Raw genomic sequence first — 14,297 nt, 5'->3', positions numbered from 1 at the left:
TTGTTCTGCATTTCGTTATGTTGCAGCTAATGTAATGCGTACTTTAAATTGGTTTGTTTTTCTTTCATTGCGAGAACAAAACGAGATCATCCGGGCAACCAGTCAAAAGTTAAGGAAGTGCGGTGTCTGCCCCAAACCCTTTGTACAGGACCGCATTACATACGCTAGTTACTGCCCAAACAAGTTACAAAAAATATTGCTTCCGAGTTATTATTAATGTTTGTTCACAATATCACTGAAGCTGTAATTTTTGGTACGTTGAAGTTTTATTTCTCAATTCCAATCACCATCATCATCACCAACATTAGCCCATTTTTATCTCCACTGCACGACGAAGGTCCTCTCCCTGCAAACTCCAATTACTCCTGGCTTGCGCTTGCTGATTTCAACTTGCACCTGCAAATTGCCTAAATTCATCACCCCAGCTAGTTTTCTGCCGTCCTCAGCTGCGCTTCCCCTCTCTTGGTGTCCATTCCATCACTCTAATGGTCCACCACTTATCCATCCTACGCATTGCATGGCCTGCCCAGATCCATTTCTTTCTCTTAATGTCAATTAGAATATCGACTACCCCCCTTTGCTCTTTGATCCACACCGATCTCTTCCAGTCTCTTAACGTTAGGCCTAACATTTTTCGTTCCATCGCTCTTTGTGCGGTCTTTAACTTGTTCTCGAGCTTCTTGTGTCGGCCCCACATGTTAGCATCGGTAGAAGGCCGGGCTTGCACACTTTCCTTTTCAACGACAGTTGTAAGCTCCCAGTCAGGATATGGCAATGCCTGCTGTGTGCACTCCAACCCAATTTTGTTCTGTAAATTTCCTTCGCATCATCAGAGTCCCCTGTGAGTAATTGACCTAGATAAACGTACTCCTTTACAGACTCTAGAGGCGGACGGGCGATCCAGAATTCTTGGTCCCTTGCCAGGCTATTGAACATTACCTTTGTCTTCTGCATATTAATCTTCAACCCTACTCTTTCACTTTCTCGGTTAATGTCCTTAATCATTTGTTGTAATTCGTCCCCATTGTTGCTGAATAGAACAATGTCATCTGGAAACCGAAAGTTGCTGAGATATTCGCCGTCGATCATCACTCCTAGACTTCCCAATCTAAGAATTTCAATACCTCAGTGAATAGCATTGCGGAGATTGTGTCTCCTTACCTGGGCCTTTCCTTGATAGGTAACTTCCAACTTTCCTTGTGGAAAACCAATGTAGCTCTGGAATATTTGCAGACATTTCCCCAGATATTCATGTATGCCTCGTGTACTCCTTGATTACGCAATGCCTCTATGACTGCTGGTATCTCTGCTGAATGAAATGCCTTTTCATAATCTGTGAAATCCGTATAGAGAGATTTATTGCACTCCGCAGATATCTAGATTACCTTATATAAGGACATAGATGTGATCCATGGTAGAATATTCATTCCTGAAGCCAGCCTGTTCTCTTGATTCATTGAAGTCAAGTGTTGCCCTGATTCTATCAGAAATTATTTTGGTGAATGAATACTTTATGCAGTACTGAAAGCAAGCTAATTGGACTATAATTTTTCAGCTCTCTTACGTCCCCTCTTTTATGGATTAGTATAATGTTGGCATAATGGTACCAGTTCTGTGGTACGCTTGAAGTCGTGAGCCATTGCGTATAAAGGGCCGCAAGTTTTTGAAGTATAACTTCTCCATCTTTGAATAAATCGACTGTTATTCCATCTTCTCCAACAGCTCTTCCCTGGTCATGTCTTACAAGGCCCTTCTAACTTCATCGCTAGTTGTATGAGGGGCATCTGTATCCTGTTCTTGACGACTTCGAATGAAAGTAGCTTGGCTGCTCTGGGTGCTGTACATGCCAGTATGGAATTCTTCCCCAGCTTTTACTATGTCATCGAAATTGGTGATGATATTACCCTGCTTATCTTTCAGTACATACATCTTGCTTTGTCCTATGCTAAGTTTTTTTCTCACTGATTTCATGCTGCGTCCATAGCGTTAGCGTACTGCTTCCTCAATCTTTTCCACGTTATAATTTCGAATAGTGCTTAATTTCTTCTTGTTGATCAGTTTTGAGATTTCAGCGAATTCTATTTGATCTCTTGAGTTTGACACCTTCATGATTTGTCGTTTCTTTATTAGATCCTTTGTTACTTGGGAGCGCTGACCTACTGCTTGCCTTTGTGCCTTCCCTCCCACTCACTTCAACTGCTGCTTCTGAGATCAGCCTAGTTACGGTTTCATTCATTACCTCTATGTTTTCTTCATCTTCCTGTACGTTCTAAAGCTGCGTATTTGTTTGCGAGCACCAACCTGAATTGGTCTGCCTTTTCACTTACTTTGTCTAGTTTGGCCTGTTTATTCTTGACTAATTTTATTCTTTCTCTCTTCAAATTGAGAGAAATCCTAGACCTCACTAACCTATGGTAACTGCGCTTTACCCTACCTAACACTTATACATCCTGCTCTATGCTGGGATCAGCAGAGAGTATGATTTACAATAGCGACGTTCAAAAGGTAGATACAGGGCACCATACGCGCTGAGACAGGGTTTGCCTGTGCTTTTTTCAACGCCAGTGGTCCGTGAGTTCCGCGGCGCGAGTTTTGCGCCGCCTCCTTCGAGAAATGACGCCACACAGCGTCACCAGGCCGGCAGCGTCCGGCGTGCCGCGGATGATGTTTCGCCGGGACAAGACTTGCAACGAAGTTGATTTCAAAACAGGTTCATTCCGGTTCAGTGAGGTTTCAGGCCTGCGTTGCGTCGTGGTCACATACGCTTCTGCATCGTTCATTTAATGAGGTCGCCGTGACATACGCTTCAGCCGAGCAAGGATAGTAGGAAGCGTTTTCAGGAAACCGTTCACTTAGCCAGTTATACGCCAGAGCAGAAGACTGCTAGACTGTGCCGACACGCCAGGATTACGCGGCCGTTCACGAAGGTGACAACACCGCCACAGACCACGGCCACGTACCTAAGTCCGCACATTTGCAGCCGACCACTTCGACGCGTCAAGACGCTGAGCGCGCTACACTGTTGAAGAAAAAAAAAGACAGATGTGCAAGACAAATAGAAGCTGCAGACAGCTGACTAGACAGAACCCAAGATTTATCCCAAGCAGTGACAGGAAACAATGGCGTCCATATTGACCAGTGTACAGTTTGGTGTGGTTTGGTGCGGTAGGGTGTGCCCTTGGGAACATGCACTATACCCATATTAAGGCGGTGGCTAGTATCATCTCCAACCAATCTGCTTTGCCAGTAGCCATTTCATGCTTACATCTATCTAGATTATGGGAGAGCAAGCATTTATTTTTTTCGTTTATTGTTCAGGCCATGATCGCATGCACGCTCTCTCGTTCCAAGTCAGCCAGCTCTTCGAAACAGTCGGCGTGTGCGCCTCGTGCAACTTTTTCGCATTCTTTCCTTGTGACAGCTCGCGCTTTGAGGCGCCGTGCTAGACTGTACGATCTCTGGGAGCGGCCCATTTTCCCCAGTACTTTCCTCGTAGCAGTTTGCGCTACGTAGAAACTGTGCGATGTCGTACTTCATGATCGCCCAAAAGGTTAATCATGATTTAACATTTCTTCGCCGTAGTACAAATACCGTTTTAACCTACACCCCGTGATATAGCCATAGCTACGTACGATTGCATAGCATGCGACGTGCTTGTAAACACCGATGATCACGTGAGTCCTCAGATGTGACACACTCTGGCGCACCGCATACCATGCTAGCTGTGCTGAAGTTTCGTCTGCTAATTTTGTGCTAGTTTTGGTGGCACACCGGTGCATTATTACACCATCATAGTTATTCGCTGCGCACAAGTCCATTACACAGTTTAATAGCTGTATTAGATAGATTTAGCAGTTCGCCCAAAAGTTAAAACAAAAGATTTAGCGTGTTGATAAGCTTCTTACCGTTTGCGGTTTAGTGGGTAACCGGAGAGGTGCACGGCAGGAACAACGCTGGTAGCGACATCTGACGACGCAGTGTCTAACCAGAGAGCACGCAAAACTAATACTGCAAGAACGGAAGCCTGGGCGAGTTGGTGTTGATTAATGGTAAAGGGCAGCGCAAACGACCAGGACAAAGAAAGAACCACACAGCGCTCGTCCTGTGTGGTTATTTCTTTGTCCTCGTAGTTAGCGCCGCCCGTTAGAACAATACTGTAACTTACAAATTATATATTATAACTGCTGGTGTAATGCGTTCGCAGCAACATAATCGTTAACCCAGTGTATTTTTATGATTTCCCTTCGGTATGACATTCACCTGACAAAGAAAGACAAAGAAAACTAACCTCGTATTACGTAAACGACAAGAAATTCGCACGTATGCTTCGGGTTATGCACGCTTCGTTTGCAGTCAGTGCAAGACACTCAATGCAAACAGAGCTGAAACGTCATCCGAAATGCGATACACGCCAATGTCGTCGCGCGTCACCGCAATCAATCGCCTAAACTCGTGACGTAATGTTTCAAAATAGGACCTATACGCTGATGGCATCAATGGGTGCGGCAGTTTCTGATCCTGAGCCCACACTAACTTCAAAATAAAATTTAAATGCGTTCCAAGCTGCATTTAGTATTCATACCTTACAAATGATACCTATGAGCTAGCAGCAATGCAATCTACTAGTTGTCTCAAGTTAAAGTTTTTGTGTGAGTACCCCTTTAACCCTCTAAGGTGCTGTGTGCACAATTGTGTACGCCAAGAAAGCGCGTCAGCAGCAATAGCATTGATGAAAGTAATGGTACTTAAAATGTGCCACATATATCTTGAAACTGTTCTGATTTTAATTGCGTTGCAAGCTTGAATAACGGGTTCAAAATGTTTTAGTAAAACTAGTGGGAAAGTAGACGGTTGTGTGTACTTGCTCGGTGCGAGTATGTAGTTGTATATAGTGGGTGTACTCCTTCCATAATTTTTCACAGTGTGTCGCATCAGGCATAATTTTCAAGTGCCTGGATAGGTGCTTTTCAAGATTGCTAGACATAAAATAGTTGATGTTCTTACATGTAAAGTTCTTGTAGTGAATTTTCGCATGGGGTCCATGTTCTGTACACTTGACAAAACGCACTAAAGAATTGAAAATTCTTAATTTATTCCGCAGCTGTATGCTTTCTGTGATTCTGCATATGCCAGAAATGAGGTGAAAATAAGTTTTCAGTCAACAGAATTCATTGACGTCTGAAAGTGTCAAAGCCAACTGCAATGAAGTTCCCATTTCGCTAAATTCATAATAAATGAGTAGCATACACTTGTAAAGCAATGTTGGCAAAGTTGCAAGCCGAATAATCGTATAAGGTTTTTATTACCAGCCTTTAAATAGCGCATAAACATGCGACGCATGCACCTGGTGTTTAGCGGACATGGTTTTCAGTCCCAGCACATCGTCTCCGAAATCTTTCACCACGCCGCGGGGCCAATCTCGGAGGTCATGCCGGGGAGCCCGGCGTTCGGAGCCATGCGTCCCTTCCGGCGAGCGGAAATGGCGGCGTTGTCGTTCCTTTTATCAATCATAGCAATTACACGGACACTCCAGGCGCATTTTTGCCGTCGGCGTCACCATGATGTTGCGTATAAATTCCAAGGGCGATAACATCGTCGCCGCGCGCCGTAGACTGTATGTACGAGTGAAAGCGCGTGAGGGGAGCCGACGATCGCGGCTCAATCGGGCGCGCTCAAGCGTGGAAAGCTTACAGCAAACGCGCCGTCTTCCGTCGCGCGAAAGACCGTGGGGAGATAGGAGGGAGGAGGGCGGCGTTGTTCTCCGGCAGCAACTGCGTATTTGGTGGTAAGGATCGTAAGAGCGCAAATAAGACACGGACAAAAGGAAGGAAAATCGACAACACGGCGCTGAGCTTCCTTTTGTCCGTGTCTTGTTTGCGCTGTTACGATCCTTACGCTGAATTCCAACCAACTGGCCCAACTTGCCGTCTTGTTGCGTATTTGGTGACCAGGGGAACCGACGATCGCCGCTCAATCCCGCGCGCGCGAAGGAGGAAAGCGGGAAGGCAGCAGAGGAGGCAGGAGGTTCGGCGTTCTACTCCAGCAACAACTGTCTACTTTGCGCGGCTGCGCAAAGGGTTCATAACGTTGTGCTTGCTGTGCATACGGTAGACGGGTCATATTGTGCTTGCTGTGTTCTCACCGCTCAGTTTGCGTTGAAGCGATAGACAGCACGGAGGTAGTTTCGTTCACTGCTTCTACCGCGCTTCCTCGCGCCATCGTTTTTGACAGCGAGTGTCCGCGGTCATCGAGTGTGATGTCTTCATGTTTGCCTGTGCGCGATGACACCATGCTTGCTAATTTTGTTAGTAAGAGTATGTTTCCAAGTTTATACGGTCGATAAAGCAACTACCCTTACTTCGTATAGCTGTCTACTAATTTGCTATTGCAATCGATGCTTTGCCTGTCTGCCGAAAGTACAACTTTCTTTTTCTTTCTTTTTTCTGTTAGGGTACTAGAAACGTTCATTTTATTGCGATAGCAATTATATGGACACTCAAAAGCAGATTTCTGCCGTCGGCGTCGCCGTCGGCGTAGCCGTCGCCGTAGCCGTCGCCGTCGCCGTCGCCATCGCCGTCGCCGTGAGGTTCCGTATGACGTCATTTGGAGAAGAAATCGTCGCCGCGTGCCGAACGCTGTATGTGCGAGTGAAAGGGCGCGAGGGGCGCGTCTTTCACGGGGAGTGAACGCACGGCGGAGAACAAACGCGCGTTCCGCGCCGTGCTCGCTTAAGAGCTGCAGAAGTAGGCGTCTCTTTTATTGCGATAGCAATTATATGGACACTCAAAAGCAGATTTCTGCCGTCGGCGTCGCCGTCGCCGTCGCCGTCGCCGTTGCCGTCGCCGTCGCCGTCGCCGTGAGGTTCCGTATGACGTCATTTGGAGAAGAAAAAGTTGTCGCAGTTTCACCCGAAAGGCGAAGCATCAATTGCGATAGCAACTTAGTAGAGAGCTATACGGAGTAAGGATGGTAGTTTTATCCGCTGTACAAACTTGGTCATGCAGCAGCACCGGCAACACACAGCACTGTTGTCGACGCCGTCGGCGTTTTGCCCGCGTTCGCACAAAATGCGTGCGGCGTTGGTGACTGTTGCCGGAGCCTCTGATATAAATAGGCACTTGGTGCCGCAGCTAAACGTCGCCTCCCTTCCCTGCCCCCCCCCCCCCCCCCACGGCCTTTCGTGCGTCAGAAGAAGGCGCGTTTGCTCTACATATATGGTGATTGTAAAGGAGGAAAGAGACGCCTACTTCTGCAGCCCTTAAGCGAGCACGGCACAGAACGCGCGTTTGTTCTCCGCCGTGCGTTCACTCCCCGTGAAAGCGCGCGTCCCTCGCGCCCTTTCACTCGCACATACAGCGTTCGGCGGCGCGCGGCGACGATTTCATCTCCATTGACGTCATACGGAACCTCACGGCGACGGCGACGGCGACGGCGACGGCAACGGCGACGGCGACGGCGACGCCGACGGCAGAAATCTGCTTTGGAGTGTCCATATAATTGCTATCGCAATAAAATCGTCGCCGCGCGCCGAACGCTGTAGGTAAGTGGTTCTTGAGGGAAAGGGAAAGGTTGGCGCTATCTTCTGCAGCCCTTGAGGGAGCACGGCTCAGCGCCAACGCTGTATGTGCGAGTGAAAGGGCGCGAGGGGCGCGTCTTTCACGGGGAGTGAACGCACGGCGGAGAACAAACGCGCGTTCTGCGCCGTGCTCGCTTAAGGGCTGCAGAAGTAGGCGTCTCTGTTCTCCTTCACAATCACCATGTATGTAGAGCAAACGCGCCTTCTTCCAACGAGCGAGAGGCCGTGGGGGAGGGGGAGGGAAGGGAGGCGACGTTTAGCTGCGGCACGCAGTGCCTATTTATATCAGAGGCTCCGGCAACAGTCACCAACGCCGCACGCATTTTGAGCGAACGCGGGCAAAACGCCGATGGCGTCGACAACAGTTCTGCGTGTTGTTGCTACCAAAGCCGCTCACCTTACTTCGTATGACATTGCTGTGTTGCTATCGCATTCATTGCTTCGCCCTTAGGGCGAAACTGTGACATTTTTTAACGCAACGGCACTAACAGCCCCGTGTAGCAGAAAATCCGATGTCGGCGTCCGGCGTTGGCGTCCCGTCAGCGAAAAGTGCGCAACAACTACATTCTACCAGTGCTAGCATATGGGGCATAGACTTGGAGGTTAACGAAGAAGCTCGAGAACAAGTTTAGAACCACACAAAAAGAGCGATGGAACGGAAAAAGTGGTCGCAGTTTCACCTAAAAGGCGAAGCATCAATTGCGATAGCAAACTTGTAGAGAGCTATACGGAGTAATGATATTAGCTTTATCAGCTGTATAAACTTGGACATGCAGCAGCATCGGCAACACGCAGAACTGTTGTCGACGCCATCCGCGTTTTGCCCGCGTTCGCTCAAAATGCGTGCGGCGTTGGTGACTGTTGCCGGAGCCTGTGATATAAATAGGCACTTGGTGCCGCAGCTAAACGTCGCCTCCCTTCCCTCCCCTTCCCCCACGGCTTCTCGCGCGTCAGAAGAAGGTGCGTTTGCTCTACATATATGGTGATTGTAAAGGAGAAAAGAGGCGCCTACTTCTGCAGCCCTTAAGCGAGCACGGCGCGGAACGCGCGTTTGTTCTCCGCCGTGCGTTCACTCCCCGTGAAAGACGCGCCCCTCGCGCCCTTTCACTCGCACATACAGCGTTCGGCGCGCGGCGACTGAGCCGTGCTCCCTCAAGGGCTGCAGAAGATAGCGCCAACCTTTCCCTTTCCCTCAAGAACCACTTATCATCATCGGCGACGATTTCTTCTCCAAATGACGTCATACGGAACCTCACGGCGACGGCGACGGCTACGGCGACGGCGACGCCGACGGCAGAAATCTGCTTTTGAGTGTCCATATAATTGCTATCGCAATAAAACAGAGACGCCTACTTCTGCAGCCCTTAAGCGAGCACGGCGCAGAACGCGCGTTTGTTCTCCACCGTGCGTTCACTCCCCGTGAAAGAGGCGGCCCTCGCGCCCTTTCACTCGCACATACAGCGTTCGGCGCGCGGCGACGATTTCTTCTCCAAATGACGTCATATGGAACCTCACGGCGACGGCGACGGCGACGCCGACGGCAGAAATCTGCTTTTGAGTGTCCATATAATTGCTATCGCAATAAAATGTTAGACGTAACGTTAAAAGACCGGAAGAGAGCGGCGTGAATCAGCAAACTGGGATAGCCGATATTCGAATTGACATTAAGAACAAAAAGAATGGAGCTGGGCAGGTCATGTAATGCGTAGGATGGATAACCGGTGGAGCATTAGAGTTACACAGAGAGAAAGAGACAGAGAGAAAGACGTTTATGATATAAAGAAAATGTACCTACAGAATGGGTACCAAGAGAAGCGAAGCGCAGTCGAGGGCGGCAGAAAACCAGACGGGGTGATGAAGTAAAGAAATTTGCAGGCGCAAGTTGGAATCAGCTAGCGCAAGACAGAGGTAATTGGAGATCGCAAGGAGAGGCCTTCGCCCTGCAGTGAACATGAAAAACAGGCTGATGATGATGATGATGATGATGATGATGATGATGATGATGATGATGATATGCGTGTTAGATTGCCACACCATCACTAATGTTGCTCATACCTGGTCTTACATTCTTTACAAAGTTATTCCTCGAAATTGTGAGAATGGCAGGCCACAAACAAATGTCATAAAACAAAACACCGACAGCGCATACATTTTATGTGAAATGTTCTCAGACTGAAATATTAAAATTGCGACACAATAACAGAAACCTGAAAATTAGATACGTTTTTTGGCGTGGCTGAGCGCTAGTTCCATGATCGGCCCACGCAAGAGGCCGCGAACCACAAAGCTCGCCTTCGTGCATAGCGTTCGCCGCCAACGTTTCCCGGTAAACATTACGGTTACATAAGCTGCAGTTGCGGGGTAGCGTGAGACGCAGTTAGGGATATTTGAATCCTATAGCGTTCCACTCTTCAAGGCGAAGCTTCAGCGTCCTCCAATATTTTTTTGTGAGCCTTTTGTTGTATTTCAAACCTAAATTGTTGCCCGGGGGCTGACCTTACCTACATTATTTGGAACTTGCCTTTTTACGCAGCCGAATATTTTGTTACACACAATTAAGCTGTAAATATTCTTCTACAGGTTCGTACACCTCTACCAGAAGATTTGCAAAGGGATGAATTCTTTGCAGTACTTCATGACTCACGAATGGCTGTTCAGGTCGAATAATGCCTTGGAACTTCTGCAAGAACTCTCTCCCACGGACGCTCAGGCAAGTATAATATACAAGTGGGCGTTACGATGGTGTGATGGCGCTACCGCTGCCATCAGATTCCGTGTGAGTGAGTGAAACAACTTTATTCGGTCCACAAGAGACGCGAGTAAACTCAACGTCACCTGGCTAGGCCCACTCGGGGACCATCAGGTCAAACCTGACGGCCCTGTCGCGGGCCCTCTGGACTGCTAGGGTTCGAGAGGTCTGATCCTGGGCCTTAATGAGCTTCCTCATTTCCTCTTGGATGAAAGGAGGACCGGAATAGGCGCAGCCCCACAGGACATGCTCGAAGTTCGCATAGCCACCACATAGGGGGCAGTCCAGGCTTGGGAACCGTTCGGGGTACATTGTGTGCAGTGCCGCAGGGCTCGGGTAAGTGCTTGTTTGTAGAAGTCTGAGAGTGACTGCCTGGGCCCTGCACAGCGAGGAGTGCGGCAGAGGCAGGAGTCTTCTTGAAAAATATTTCATATAATGGCGCAGGTTTATAGACTATCGTCCAGCAAGGCAGGAGTTAGAATACTAAACGTGGCAGGCATTCGGCCCAGGCAGGCTACTAAGGAGAATTACCAATAGACACAGAGGCCTGGGGGAAGACAGTGCTTTGAGGCTAGTTCATGCTTTTGCTCTCTGTCATTTCACCTATGTTGCTGGATTGTTAAAATGGACGCAGGTAGAACTTAACAAACTTAACACGATGATTAGGAAGCTCATTAAAGCTACCCTAGGAATACCGATTAACACTGCAACCGAGAGATTGGTGAGTCTAGGGGTGCACAACACAATAGAGGAAATTGCGGAGGCTCAGCAGCTTGCGCAACAGGAAAGATTGGCAAAAACACGAGCCGGCAGGAATCTATCTATCTATCTATCTATCTATCTATCTATCTATCTATCTATCTATCTATCTATCTATCTATCTATCTATCCTCTTACTCCAACCCAGTGGCCCACGTTGTCTACCTGCTTGCGCACCTAGGTCGGAATGCCTTTGTGTTCCTTTCATTGTCATCATTCCAGCTTCGTGATGTTACTCTCGTAATGCCGTTGTCGTCAAGGCTCCTTCCCCAATCCTGTAGCAAAAGTTGTATCACGCAAAGGAAGGCATCACGCAAAAGTTGTATCACGAAATCCAGTAGCAAAAGAAGGCATCACGACTTCGTGGTCGTGATGCCTTCGTGGCCGTTGCAGCACCGTCATTCCACCTTTGTCATCCAATAGACATCATGCCGTCGTCGTGACGCCATCGTCACATAGAGTCGTCATGCATTCGTTGTCAGCATCATAGTGATGAATGACGGCGTCATAGTGATGCCATCCTTCACGTTTAATCGTCGTCATTGCAGCTTCCTCAACTGACTTTCTTCATGCTGTCGTCGTAACACCTTCTACTCCGATCCAGTGATCCAAGTTATCTAATAGCTTGGGCCACTAGGTATGTGTTCGGGGTCGTGATGCGGTGATGGCAGTCTCATCATCGTCATTCCAGCTTTGTTATCCGACTCTCATCCTGCCGTCGTGATCACGCCATCGTCGTAATACAGTCATCGTCACGCTGTCGTTTCGTCATTTGTCATCACTTCTGCAACGTTATCCGACTGTCGTCATGCCATCGCCGTCATACCACCTCGTCGATCCATCGAGCTCATTTCTTGTTAGTCATTAAATCGTAATCACGCTGTCGTAATTCAATCGTGACTATGCCGCCGTTATCATGCCATTGTCGTCATTTCATCGTCGTCACACCGACGCTATCCTGCACCAGTTGTCATAACATTGCTGTCATGCCGTCTTGGTCGTGTTGTCGTCGTCATTCCCGCTTCTCCATTCGGTTGTCGTCATACCGTCGTCGTCCCGTTCTTGTCGTTATATTATGGTCATAAATTTAAGAATTGACATCTTATTGTCATCATACCGTCGTCGTTATACGCCTTTGTCGTTTCATCGATATCATTCCTCCTTCGTCATTTCATCGTCACTGCGTCGGCTCCATACAGTCGTCGCCAGGCCTACGTGCTCATGAGCGACCTTGGCGAGCGAGTGCCATAGCAAATGGGTTAATATCGGAGTATGGACATATATCCGAAGCAACAAAAGCCTCATAATTACCGCTACACGTGGTAAATAAACGTGACTTCAAGAATGTGGTCTGTCGCTACATTGATGGATTAATACTGTCGACAGTCATCATGAAATCAGGTCTGTCGTAAGTTTTTGGCCTTTGCGCGATAATTGCACTTTAAACAGATACGAGTGAGGAGATCTCCAAATTGGTGGATTTATGTGTGGCCATGTTAAGCGTAACACTATCATGTTCCAACTAATAGCGCTACACTTTGATAATTGCCCAGCCATGAAGCTATGCCATAACAGCGCATAAAAGTGGCGCCGTTGCTAAGCCATATTTGGATTTATCGTCTGCGGAACAAACCGTATCGAGGTGGATTGGCGGTGCGAGTAAACAGGGATTCTTTACTTTGTAGGTGTTCAACTTCGACGTGCGGCGCCTCGAATGGAGTCCATACTTCGAAGGCTACATGTTGGGAATTCGCAAGTACCTCCTGAAAGTTGAAGATTCCGAACTGCCACAAGCACGGAAACACTTGAGACGGTGAGCTCAGCTTTAAACAGAAACTTTTGATGTTCAATATAAGCCTCACGAACCTGTATAAAACACGGCGGCCACATTTCGATGGGGGTGAAGTGCGAAAACAGCCGTGCACTTAGATTTAGGGGCACGTTAACAAACCCCAGGTGGTACAGATTATTCCGCAGTCCCCCACTACGGCGTGCCTTGTAATCAGATCGTGGTTTTGGCACGTAAAACACCGTAATTTCATTACCTGTATAAAACCTCACTGATGACGAGTGGGAAAGAAGTGAAGTGGTTTCGACAAATAGGAAAATAGCTGTGTTTTATTCACGCAAAATGGCCTGAAACGAATAAAAGCAAGGTGAAGGGCAATCTTACCTTCAAGGCTAGGAATGGCGCCTAAATCCGACAAAGAAAATAGGATTGTCGAGAGCCAGTGCAGCTATACTAATCCAGATGCAGCCAAATTATGAAGTCCCCATCGAGCTTCACCAAAAAGACCCTATCTTGCCAAAATAAGGCTAGGACTTCCTGGTACAGTATTCGACCATCACGAATCTTGAAAATATAACATGGCCCTCGTCCCCAGCAGCACGTGACCAAGGCGACATTTACACCACCGACGCCGCAGAGGGTGCTAAGCATCTCCAAATCCGGATAGGCCGCCACTGGAAACTGAACCTGCTAAAGTTCAACACGTAAAACCTCCCAAGTGAAGTTAGCATAGGAGGGCTCTTTGAGGCATCGACTTGGGTCTCGCTGGGCTTAGTCAGGTCAAGAGAGTCGGTAAGGCTGACTAATGTGCAGACTGTTCTGACCTACGGGCACGTACTACGCGACAGAGTTTATCCATATATAAGAGAAAACATGTGGTAGGATTTCTAATTCAAACGAATAACGCGGGAACGTCGATGAATTGTACATGTCAAAGGCTAACAGTAATCGTAATAAAGGTAAAAAAGATTTGGCTTGAAGTTACTACAAACGTACACTCTAACGCCCAATAACTATATTAAATATCGTAGCAGAATAGTACTGCAAGGACATTGCACTAGCGATGAAAAAGGCTAAACCTCAGTATACGACAGTCGTGAGCTAGTTCAGTGCGACAGCGGAAAAAAAACGAAGGAGGACGGAAAGGCAATTGGGCAACTATGGCATCGACTTTTAAAGTATACTAGAGGATATACGTTGGTAAGTGTTCGCGGCAAAGAATGGATGGCGCATAACAAATACCTTCTTCCGAAAGCGCAATATTAGAAAGTATACCTGGAAAAGCTCGAAGTGTGATGCAAGAAATGAGATATATTTCATACTTTCAAACCCACCACTATGCGCGATGTAAAAGAGAGAAAGAAAGACGTGTATTAAATCATAAAAGGTACATAAAATTCTAGACCCGCCGTAGCGGCTAAGGC

The 14,297-nt window shown here is 47.8% G+C and overlaps 1 protein-coding gene across 1 annotated transcript in view; it reads left to right on the top strand.

The window, feature by feature from the left end:
* The window catches only part of LOC119448735 (fatty acyl-CoA reductase 1), a 70,468-nt gene that overhangs the window by 40,985 nt on the left and 15,186 nt on the right, over positions 1–14,297 (top strand). The window contains exons 11-12 of the mRNA XM_049666481.1: positions 10,157–10,352; positions 12,770–12,897. Coding sequence (XP_049522438.1) covers positions 10,157–10,352; positions 12,770–12,897 — 324 coding nt within the window. The remainder of the gene's footprint in view (positions 1–10,156; positions 10,353–12,769; positions 12,898–14,297) is intronic.

The sequence above is a fragment of the Dermacentor silvarum genome, chromosome 4, assembly GCF_013339745.2.
Source record: "Dermacentor silvarum isolate Dsil-2018 chromosome 4, BIME_Dsil_1.4, whole genome shotgun sequence".
NCBI lineage: Eukaryota > Metazoa > Arthropoda > Arachnida > Ixodida > Ixodidae > Dermacentor > Dermacentor silvarum.
Note: the sequence above shows the minus strand (reverse complement) of the source record. Positions and strands in the feature narration are given on the sequence as shown.